The 12,800-nt window shown below is 41.3% G+C and overlaps 1 protein-coding gene across 1 annotated transcript in view; it reads right to left on the minus strand.

The window, feature by feature from the left end:
* Positions 1-12,800, minus strand: part of ASTN2 (astrotactin 2) — a 1,089,443-nt gene that overhangs the window by 131,982 nt on the left and 944,661 nt on the right. The window contains exon 18 of the mRNA XM_069748558.1: positions 11,576-11,724. Coding sequence (XP_069604659.1) covers positions 11,576-11,724 — 149 coding nt within the window. The remainder of the gene's footprint in view (positions 1-11,575; positions 11,725-12,800) is intronic.

The following is a 12,800-nucleotide window of genomic DNA, read 5'->3' on the forward strand; positions in this document are numbered from 1 at the left end:
ACCAAATCTTGGAAGGCCTGACGTTCGTCCTGGGGAATGCTCTGTAACATGTCTGGTTTCTTGTACATAACCTGAAAGGTGATATTCCTGCAAAAAAGGTATAAGTCTTTGATGAGTGTAAACTTATCTACTCTATGCTTGGGGACGAATGTTAGGCCCCTCCGGAGAACTTTCAATTCAACCTGTGATAAAGGGTGGTTAGACAGATTAATAACCTGTAAAACATCACTCGGTACCTCTAAATCCGTTGTTGAAATCTCCTGGGTGCCAATGTGAATTACTTGCGTCTGGTTAGATATTTGTGCCGGTATGGCGATGTCTTCCCTCGATATTGTGGAGGGCGTTTTCTTGGAGGTCTTCTTCTTTCGTCTGCCACGTCTGGTCCGTGGTCGAGCTCGCTCCCCATTGAAGATAAAAAATCACTGGAGCTAGCCCCTCTAAGTGATGGCTCAGTGTTAGCAGGCAGGGTGGTACCCTAATATACTTATGACCTTACTTGTTGAACATGATAAGGGGCTGTTTTCCACCACTAAGGCACATATTAAAGAATTAGAAGGTAAACTCAGTAAATTTGAGGAGGCTCAGGTGGTGACATTCAAAATCCAACTTAAGGACACATTGGACAAATATGAGGCTGAGATTATCGCAGGCAAACGGAAAAAGTTCCAGCGCGATAAAATGGACTATGAGCAACAACAAGTCTATAAATGGAAAAATAGAGGTAACGCTAGAGTAGGGACTTCACATCGTTATGGGGGTACCACCCTGCCTGCTAACACTGAGCCATGACTTAGAGGGGCTAGCTCCAGTGATTTTTTATCTTCAACGGGGAGCGAGCTCGACCACGGACCAGACGTGGCAGACGAAAGAAGAAGACCTCCAAGAAAACGCCCTCCACAATATCGAGGGAAGACATCGCCATACCGGCACAAATATCTAACCAGACGCAAGTAATTCACATTGGCACCCAGGAGATTTCAACAACGGATTTAGAGGTACCGAGTGATGTTTTACAGGTTATTAATCTGTCTAACCACCCTTTATCACAGGTTGAATTGTCAGTTCTCCGGAGGGGCCTAACATTCGTCCCCACGCATAGAGTAGATAAGTTTACACTCATCAAAGACTTATACCTTTTTTGCAGGAATATCACCTTTCAGGTTATGTACAAGAAACCAGACATGTTACAGAGCATTCCCCAGGACGAACGTCAGGCCTTCCAAGATTTGGTAGACCTATTGGAGGAGAACCAAACTGCGGCTCCACATAACAAATTTCCATTCAAGAAAAAATCCTTGAGGGCACCTTCCTTCACATTAGTTCCGGCTGTCAAGATTTTTTATGAATTGGTGAAAAGGGACATAATGGCCATGGTCCCCAAGGTTAGTGCACCATCCAATCTATCTGCTGCAGAAAGTCGTGCCATCTCTGAGCTGAGAAATAATGGGACTTTCACTATCAAGGAAGCGGATAAGGGGTGCAATGTCGTTCTTTGGCCAACCCACATGTACCAGGAGGAAGCTATGAGACAACTTGATGATAGGCGGTTTTATACCAAGTTACCATCGGACCCCACACAGACATTTGTGTCTAAATTGCAGACTTTACTCTGCAGGGCAAATCAGCTTGACATCATCACCCCCAATGAAAAACGTTACATGTGGGTGGATGATCCCATCATTGCGACATTTTACATGTTGCCCAAAATTCATAAAGACGACAAGCAACCCCCTGGTCGCCCCATCGTCTCATGTATTGGCAGTTTATGTGAGAAAGCTTGCCATTACATTGACTTTTTTCTGCAGCCTGTTGCCACAGAACTACCCTCGTATGTGAGGGACTCTGCCCATTTCATTGAAATCATCCGAGATATCCGTCTACCTACTGAGTTTTACCTAGTAACATGCGATGTGGAATCATTGTATTCCAACATCAGTCATGTAGACGGTATCAATGCTGTGTCCTTTTTCTTAGACCGTCGCCAGCCTGAGGACTCCAGACATCACACATTCCTGTTAGAGCTTCTTAAGTTTGTTTTATATCACAACTTTTTTCTATTTGATAGGACGTTCTACCTCCAGGTGTCCGGCGTGGCCATGGGGGCCAAATGCGCACCAACTTACGCCAACATCTTCTTAGGCTGGTGGGAGGAGACGGTGGTATATCCCTCCAAGACGTTTCAAGAGAAGGTGCGCCACTGGCACCGGTACATTGACGACGTATTCTTTGTATGGTTAGGCACCGAAACTGAATGCGTACAATTTTTGCAGGATTTGAACACCAATGTCCACAACATCTTTCTTACGCATCTCATGTCAACCACCTCGGTCACTTATCTGGATTTGAGAATCATGGCAGAGGATCGTCGCCTGGCCACGGACCTCTTTTGTAAGTCCACGGCCACAAACGCTTTACTTGAATACAGCAGCTTTCACCCCACTCATACCAAGGTGGGTGTTTCCATCAGCCAATTTCTTCGGGTAAGACGCAACTGTACGCATGATGTTGACTTTTTATCGCAGGCCCAAGAGCTTACCAATCGCTTCAGACAGAGGGGCTATCCCAAAAGAGTCATATCTTCAGCTTTTCAGAGAGCACGGCGTGAGGATCAAGCATCATTGTTGACCTCTAGACCACGTAACACGGACAAGGCCACCAGATTCGTCACGGACTACAACAATAGCTGGCACCAGGTAACAACGGTTATCAATAGACATTGGTCTATTTTAAGAACTGACTCTCAGACAGCAGAGGTGACTAGTGACAGACCATTGCTCGCAATGAGGCGGGCACCGAACCTACGGGATCTGTTGACACAAAGCCACTTTACAAGACCTACAGTAAGACTCAACAGGGGCTTAAACCTTAAAGGATCTTTCCCCTGTGGGGATTGTAATGTATGTTCCTTCATGATACCTACCAGGAATATTTTCTTTAACCCAGTAGATTCTTCTACCCATCGGCTCAAACATTACATCAACTGCAAGACGAGGGACGTCATCTATGTCATCATTTGCCCATGTGGGAAGCCGTACGTCGGACAAACTTCCCAAGAGCTACGCAAGAGGATAGAGAAGCATATGTCCACCATCCACCTGGCAGCCGCTGAACAACGCAAGGGTAAGCCCCTTACCCCGGTGGCTGCACATTTTTTGGCCGCACATGGGGGATTCACATCCAATACCAAGGTTGTGGGGCTGCAGAGAATACTATATAGCGGTAGGGGTGGCAACTCACGTAATCAACTCCTGAGGACTGAATCGAGGTGGATATTTAATCTTCGGTCCGTAACTCCGCTAGGACTCAATGAAGAATTACTGTTCACCGGTTTCTTGGGTTGATGTGGGCGGCTCTGACAATTTTCACTGGTTAGGGAGGATTTTTAACAGATGCTTTTTACCCTACTGTGGTCCTCATGTGTCTGTCTCTCGCCTCTGTTTCATTTTTAGAGTGCCACCATATTGTTGCAGCAGAAGGTCTGCCGATCCAGTATTGGACATCTTGCCTGGCGTTTCTGGTGGTTTATTAACATCCTGTCATGGCAGACTCATACACCCCATGAACTTGGAGAAATGGCGTTTTTCTTTGGAGCACCATATCTGCACCATCCTGAGAACCACAGGTTACAGCCTCTTAGAAGTCTGGACTCCAAACGATATCAATGTCGCCAAGGTTGCGTATTTTTATAAGATTGACCGGGACTATGTAGCTGAGCACTGGACATCTCGCCTGGCGTTTCTGGTGACTTATCAACAATTTGTAATAGCCGACCTATATACCCCATGAACCTGGAGAAATGTCGGCATTCTGGAGCATTATATCTGCACCATCCCGGGAACCATATGTCATAGCCTTTCAGAATTCTGGACACCAAACAAACTCGTATGAACGCTGCCAAGGTTGCGCATTTTTACAAGACGTACTGGGACTATGTGGTTGAGCCTTTTCCCCTTGCTTTCATTTTTATCTGTTACAATACTCGTGCTTCCTAATTGGGTCCAGGTTGGCATTTGTGTGCAATCTGGCGCTGGTACTTGAGTCCCTATTGATGGACACATATCCTTCTCAGGTGCAACCTTCTTCGTTCGTATGTATTGTTGGTGTCTCTGATTTTCACATAATATATGGATAAGCTTCCTTTGGGTAATCTGCCTCAGTATATTTTTAATTTCTCTTTTTTTTTTTTTTTTGGTATAGCCTCCTCACCTAGCAGGGCTTCATGCTCTGGCTTATTTAACATTCTGTGGACGGTGTTTGCTTCCATGCCAGTCTTCCTCTAATCAAATGTTATTCCATTATTATATGGATGCCAGTTCATTTTTGTAACCACCGCATTATGGTTTTTCTCTTTGATTTATTGTTTTTCCAATATATGTTACAGGTTTTTACATTATGTCATCCTATTTCTTATTTTCAAACATGAACTGATAGTGCATCTATGGTCCGCATGCATTTATTTGGACCTAGTTTCCTATTTTCTTTCACCTGCGGCCTATGTATGCCGTCCTCCATCATGCAGGGATTTCTGCGCATGCATCTATGTCTCCCCCTAGTGTTGCCGTCTCGCATGTGCATCTGCACCATGACGACGGTGTACACTTCCTGGCTATAGCCATTTCCTGCACACTCCATGCGGCGGCCTCCAGTGTGCGTCTCGTCAGCACTACACACCGGTTAGTACTTGACTCATTTCTATCATTATCACATCTATATATACCTCAGAACAGGCTGATTCTCTCACTTCCCCTGACGAAGCTGTGTCCGCAGCGATACGCGTGGGGCTCTTGCCTCACCCCTTAAGCCTGTCTCCTGTCTCCATTAGGCATCTGGGCTCATGGTATACCATTGTTCAGTGTTCATGCTGTTCCTTTGGAACAATTTTTCCTCTCTTTACTCCCCTCATTTTTTCTTACATCTTGGCACCCATTGGGTTATTATTTGATTGCAGGGGAGCACCAGTGTATGCCTATTCGAGGCTTTCTGGTACATGCTTGTAGCCTGCATTTATATATCTATCTTGGTACTGCCATTATCTTGGCCAAACAGCATGCTGATATAACACTTTATATTGCTATATACCAAACACTGAATTGCAGTAATTTGCTAGATTATCTGTCAGTGTGCGACTACAGGTTTACGTATGCATTTGTTTTGGCCTTTATATATTCATGTATGTCATATTTGAGGCTTTCTGGCACATGCTTGTACCCGCATTTATATACCTATCCTGGTACTACCATCATCTTGGCTAAACAGCATGCTGATATAACACTTCACATTGTTATATATCAAACATTGAATTGCAGTAATTTTATTGCTAGATTATCTGTCAGTGTACGACTACAGGTTTACATATGCATTTGTTTCGGCCTTTATATATTCATGTATGTCATATTGGACCGTTACATGTTTAGACAGGACACATCTTGTATGTACATATAGCACTTTATCTATGCAGTGTTGTTATTTCATGATATTTGTGCTTAGGGATGGTGACTTATGGTTCTGTATTCAGACCTTTTTAAATGGTTTTATATGTTTGTCATGTTCTTTGAGGGGTAATTAAACATTTTTTGATATTTTCACATATTTTATGGGTGTGCATACCAATATTGGTCGAGTCTTTTTTCTTTTGTGTTTAAATCACTGATTTAACACTCACCGAGTGGAAGTGCGTCACAAGACACTATCACATGATCATAGGGCACTGATGGATTGTCATGACAGTCGGGAAATTGCTGAAGACCCCCATTTTTGTCATTGCGAATCTCCTATGAACGCCGGTCCGTGGCCGACGTTCATAGGAGATCCTGATTTCTGCCTCACATAGCATAGCTGAAGCATTTCTCTGTGCAGCATAGGTGATCAGACAATCGCAGCTTCAACACTCTTAAGGGGATTATTGAAGCAAGTAAAAAGTTTTAAAAAGTTTTTAAAAATATTTAAAAAAAAACATAATTACAAATCACCCCCTTTTGCCCCATTCAAAACAAAACAACAAAAGATACACATACGGATTTCTTACTGCTGCGTTCAGAAATGTCCGATCCAGCAAAATATAAATTAAGTGAATTTGAACGGTAAACTGTGTAACAGAAAAAAAACTCGAAAAGCCAGAATTAAGATTTTTTGTCCATCGCAACACTGCAATGTTGCGATGGACAAAAATAACATGAGATCAAAACATCGTATCTACCCCCAAATAATATCAATAAAAACGTCAGCTCTGCGCGCAAAAAATGAGCCATCACGCAGCCCCAGATACCGAAAAATGGAGACGCAACTGGTCTTCGAAAATTGTGACATTTTTGGTTTTATTGTTACAAATTTAGATTTTTTTTCGTCACTTAAATAAAAAAGAACCTATATATTTTTGGCATCTGTGTACTCGTACTGACCTAAGGAATCATATAGGCTGGTCAGTTTTAACATTTAGTGAATATGGTAAATTAAAAACCTTAAAAACAATTGTGGAATTTCACTTTTTTTTCAATTTCACTGCACTTTAATTTTTTTTCCAGTTTTCCAGAACACTATGTGGTTGAATCAATGGTGTCGTTCAAAAGTACAACCCGTCTCTCAAAAATTAAGCCCTCATACGGCCATATTGATGGAAAAGCAAAAAAAAAAGTTATGGCCCTGGTAAGAAGGGGAGCAAAAAACGAAAACGCAAAAATGGAAAATCGCAAGGTGGTGAAGGGGCTAAAAGGACAGAAATAAAAGTTAAATTGTAGTAAAGTGATGCAAGAAGTAAAGATCAGAATCCTTGTAAAGTAATTCCAATATTTGTTTTTCTTGTGGCATTTATTGGCATTTATTGATTGCATCAAATTCATCAAAATGGTATACAGAGTTCATGAATTTTGCACAAATTCAAGAATGCTGTCATGAGATGTCACAGCTCTTCTGCTTCCCTTCTTTTCACAATGACCTTTACACACTTTCATTAGACATGTCAATGCAAAAGAGAGAGTTGAAGTCTGACAATTGTGGCTTTGTACATGTGTTGTTTCCTGAAACAATAGGAAGCACAAGTCTTAAAATGTTCCAGTGGCCACTGTGAAGATTACAAGATCTCGATTTTTTATTTTTATTACAGGTTTTAATATGTAAAAAAAAATGAAACTTTTTTTTAAACTACATGTAACACAAAAAATATGCTTTAAACAAAAGGTCATTCTGATGATGGCTTCCCTTTAACCCCTTCATGACAGGGCCAATTTCCATTTTTCCTCCCCTTCTTTACAGATCCATAACTCTTTTATTTTACTGTCCACATAGACATATGAGGGTTTGTGTTTTAAGGACAAGCTGTACTTTTGAAATACATCACTTTTTTTTCACATAGTATAGTGGAAAATGTGAAAAAAAAATTCAAGTGAGGTGAAAATGTGAAAAAAAACACAATTTTGACAGTTTTTGCGGAATTTTTTTTTTACGGTTAACATTTTGTGATAATATTGACCTCGAAACATGATTCTCCTCATCAATACGATGACAACGATACCCAACATGTCCAGTTTTTTTATTATTTTAGTGGTGGGGAAAATATCAGAAGTTTAAAAAAAAAAAATTCAGTTGCGTCGCCATTTTACAAAACCTGTAACATTTTTATTTTTCGCCCGCTGGAAAACACGTTGTCTTACCCTGCTTGTTTTTTGCAGGGTAAGACAGTGTTTTTATGAATACCATTTTAAGACAGAAGTAACATTTTTATTGCTTGTTTCAGACTTTTTTGTGGAATTACAGTGACCAAAAAAACATAATTGTGGCTTTCTTGAATTTTTTTCATTTACGGTGTTTACTGATCGGATTAATTGTGTATGTATTTTGATAGATCGGACTTTTCTGAACAATTTTTTATTCTTTTAACCCATTCATGCAGCAGCCAATTTCTGTTTTTGCGTTATCGTTTTTTCCTCTCCTTCTTCCCAGAGCCATAACACTATGAGGGCTTGTTTTTTGCTGAATGAGTTGTTCTTTTGGATGATTTTACCACATACTGTACAGAAAAATAGTTTAAAAAAAATCCAAGTGGGGGGAAATTGTGAAAAAAAAAAAACAATTCTGACATAGTCTTTTGGGAATTGTTTTTATGGTGTACATTTTGTGGTAAAAATAACCATGCAATATGATTCTCCTCATCACAATGATTACAGCGATATCAAAAATGTCCAGTTTTTTTTTTAAATTATTTAAGTGGAGAAAAAAAAAATATTTTGGGCAGTGGTGTGGCCATATTCCGAGATCCATAACATTTTTATTTTTCACCCAATGGAGCTATATGATAGCTCATTTTGTGCAGAGAGAGACAATGTTTTTATTAGTACCATTTTAGGATAGATGAGACTTTTGATCGCTTATTACAGCATTTTTGGGGGAACTGCGGAGACCAAAATAAAATAATTTTGGTGGTCTTCAATCTTTTCCGTTTACGGTATTTACCGGTTGGGTTAATTGTTTTTATATTTTGATAGATTTGAACTTTTCTTAACGTGATGATACCTCATATGCATATTTTTACATTTTTAAATATCTCTCTTTTCAGAGGGGGAAAGGTGGGTGATTTGAACACATGGTTTCAAAGGAGCTCCATAATGACAGGCACTGGGATCATCAGTAGTGATGGATTCTGAACATGGACTCCTACCAGAAGTACGTGTTACTGTTCAGGCCCAGCAGCCCGAATAAAGCTTGATGAAAGGCAGCGCAGCCAATGGCTGTGATTGGATTTTATTTTTTAAAGACAATAAATGGGTAAAAGAGGGTCAGGGAGTACTTTTTACAATTACAATTAAAGGACTTTTCTCTGTGTGTTTTTATTACTTTTGTCTATGGTGTAAGTAATGGGAGTGTTAACTAAACACCTCTCCGTTACTAACAGCTGAGCTTGATGACATTGCATAGTTGACATAAACCATCAAAACCAAACTCTGCTTGCCAAGACATCAGGGCAAGAGGGAAGAGCTGAGGCACATCTAATGGATGCGCCATTTCTGGGGCAGCCGAGGGCTGGTGTTATAAGTCCAGGAGGGGACCAGTATCCTTAGGCCCTTCCAAGCTTATTATTATTATTTATATAGCACCATTGATTCCATGGTGATGTACATGAGAATGGGTTACATACAAGTTACAGATATCACTTAAGGTACCTTCACACATAACGATTTTTTTTAACAATATCGTTGCTTTTTGTGACGTAACAACAATATCGTTCACGAAATCGTTATGTGTGACAGCGACCAACGATCAGGCCCCTGCTGGGAGATCGTTGGTCGCTGGGAGTGATCAGGACCTTTTTTTTGGTCGCTGATCACCCGCTGTCATCGCTGAATCGGCGTGTGTGACGCTGATCCAGCGATGTGTTCACTGGTAACCAGGGTAAATATCGGGTTACTAAGCGCAGGGCCGCGCTTAGTAACCTGATATTTACCCTGGTTACCATTGTAAAAGTTAAAAAAAAAACACTACATACTCACATTCCGTTGTCTGTCACGTCCCCCGGCGTCAGCTTCCCGCACTGACTGTGTCAGCGCCGGCTTGCCTGTAAAGCAGAGCACAGCGGTGACGTCACCGCTGTGCTCTGCTTTAAGGCTGACACAGTTAGTGCGGGAAGCTGACGCCAGGGGACGTGACAGACAATGGAATGTGAGTATGTACTGTTTTTTTTTTTAACTTTTACAATGGTAACCAGGGTAAATATTGGGTTACTAAGCGCGGCCCTGCACTTAGTTACCCGATATTTACCCTGGTTACCCGGGGACTTTGGCATCGTTGAAGACAGTTTCAATGATGCCGAAGTCGTTGGTCGCTGGAGAGAGCTGTCTGTGTGACAGCTCCCCAGCGACCACACAACGACTTACCAACAATCACGGCCAGGTCGTATCGCTGGTTGTGATCGTTGGTAAGTCGTTTAGTGTAACGGTACCTTTACAGTAAGCAAGCTAACAATTACAGGCTGATACAGAGGGGCGAGGACCCTACCCTTGTGGGCTTACATATTAATATCAACCCCAGCTGTCTGCTTAGCTTTTGCTTGTTATTAAAAATAGGGGGGACCTCACATCATTTTTTTGTGGTCCCCCTTTTAATAACTAGTAATGGCTACATAGACAGCTGTGAACTAATACTAATAGCATGGAAAGCTTTTCAGATATTGGCCTCTTCCCAGAATAACAACATCATCCCCCAGCTGTCGGCTTTCCCTTAACTGGGTATTAAAAATAAGGGGGACCCTATGCCATTTTTTCTTTCTTTTATTTCTTTATTTATTAGTTAAATACATGTAATGCAAGTTATGTATGCACTGCGCTAATTATATATCTCACTGAAATACTTCTTACCATGCATAGGCACCAGCTGGTGAATACTCCCATCAGCGTCACCTGCCTCCGCTAGTATCAGTAGTAGTCATTAGCAGATGCCTGACTGGCAGTAACCTTCTCACTGCTGGTCACAGCTGCTGGCTCACACGCTATTCTTTGTGTGACAGTGTGGGAAGACGTAACGGTCCACGATACCTAGCGGCTGTGACTGTAAGGTTACCGCTGGCCAGTGCAAGTGTTTATCATGCAGTCACACAGTATGGGAACTGCCAGATGTTCTGGCCCCCCATTCACTTGATTGGGATTCGGGATCAAGTTCGGGTACCGTTCTGTTACCTGTACCAAACTTTTTATAAAGTTCAGCTGAACTCGACAGACCTGAACATCCATGGGTCTGGCCATCCCTAGTCATCAGGTGATCCCCAGCTGTTTTGACAAGTCATTGGCGGCCCGCGATCAGGTCATAGGCATGCCGTTGGGTGGATAGAATGAAGCTCACGCAATGCCAGTGCAGGTTAAATGCCACTGTCAGAGTGTGACAGCGGCATTTAACAGATTAACCACCAGCGATTATTAGCAGCAGGTACTGGCTGTATTACACAACCATCACCCACTGGATATGGGGCAGGCTCACTGCATGAGCCTGCTCGATATAACCACTTCAGACTGGCGCTGTACATGTACGACATATGTCATTAGAGGTTATTAACATTTTAGTGCAAAAAGTTGCATGTTCTGATAAAATGTTATACAAATTGCACCAAAATCTAAGGTGCATAAAAAATCACTCAAAGGAGGACTAGTGTATATTTGCATATTTTACAAAAAGGCACAATTGATGAGTTAGGTGAAAACATCTGGAAACCTTAAACTTCGCTCACAATGATGAACTAAAAAAAGGTGAACAAATACAATAGACTTAAAAAAGGCGCAAATATAAATATTTGGTGCAAACAAAAACAGGCACCAAACACTAAAATGCTACAAAAAACAGGGGCAAATGCAATGATGAATAGGGTCTTTGGTCTTATCTTCATCTCGCCTCCAGCTGCCTTTGCAAATAAGCAAGCATTTCTATCATGGGGGGAATTGTAGATATCACATGATATTTGAGAGATGCAGTGCTATTTTGGGACAGCACATAAATTACCCACTTTACCGAGGAAGAAACCTACTTATATGGAGAAATAAAAAAAACCCAAGAAAATGATGACTATTTTAGTGAGTTGAGTTGGCATTACTTAGCTTACCTGTGTATAGTTCTGTATCTGTGTATTCATCTACTTTCTTATGATGGAGAATATAATCGGAAACTTTGGTTCCTATAGCAGCTTGGACATCCAGCCATTCGAGGGCAACCACAGTGCTTGAGGGCTCCATGTTGGGAGACAAACGAAACCTGCAAAATAAACCCTTATAAATACGTAACATGGTATCGTTTTCTAAAATAGTACAATATCCTAAGAGGAAGAAACCTTGAAGGAAACCTGTCAGCTCCCGAATCCCTATGATAGTTAGCAAAGCTTCTCGTAGAGAATCATGAACTTGGAAGAAACAAACCGTTAGCTGGATATGAAAATAGTCTCTTCAGAGATGGAGAGAAAAGGAACTCTAGTGCAGCCCATTGGGAACTAGGTGGATAGCAACCCTAAAAGTCAATATCAACCCTTAAATGAACCTTGCCACATGACTTAGGATAAGAATCCAAACCAGACATGCCATTTGCAGAGACATGTTTTGGGGTGTTTGACTCTCATCATGTCAAAGTAGAAAGTCTGATTTGGCTGGATGAGAGGCCTCTGACATGGGGATCTGAAACGGATGATTTCTCCTTCTGGAGAGCACCAAGTCGGCGTAAAGAAAGTTATAGATCATGGAATGGTCCACTGGGAATTTAAATACGCAAACAGCTTTTTCAGAGGGAAAAATTCACCTATTAGACATAGCAATGCCACCGATTGGACGTAGCAATTCTAAAAGTCAATATTGACTTTTTAATATGACTTAAGATAAGAAGCCAAATTTGATATTCCATTTAAAAACAAGTGATCACGTGTTTGGGTTGTTTGCCCCTCATCAGATCAAAGAAAGAGGTCTGAGTTTGCTATGTAAGAGACTTCTGAAATGGCATTTAAGGTCAAACGTTTCTTTGTAGAGAGCACCAAACCCTTGTAAGGAGAGTCATAGAACATTCAATGATCCTCTGGGAATTTAAATACTAAAATAGCCTCTTCAGAAAGAAAGAGGACTTGAAATCTAGTACCACATATGAAGAGGCTATTGGAATATTTAAATTCCCAGAGGAGCATTGCATGGCCTATAAGTCTCCTTACGACTGGTTTGCACTTTCCACAAATAGAAATGTTCCCATTTATACCACATGACAGAGGACTCTCATTTAGCCAAATCAGACCACCTACTATGCACTGATAAGGGACAAGTACCCTAAAACATCTGTTCCCAAATTAATTGTCT

This window comes from Ranitomeya imitator, chromosome 2, assembly GCF_032444005.1.
Source record: "Ranitomeya imitator isolate aRanImi1 chromosome 2, aRanImi1.pri, whole genome shotgun sequence".
Taxonomy (NCBI): domain Eukaryota; kingdom Metazoa; phylum Chordata; class Amphibia; order Anura; family Dendrobatidae; genus Ranitomeya; species Ranitomeya imitator.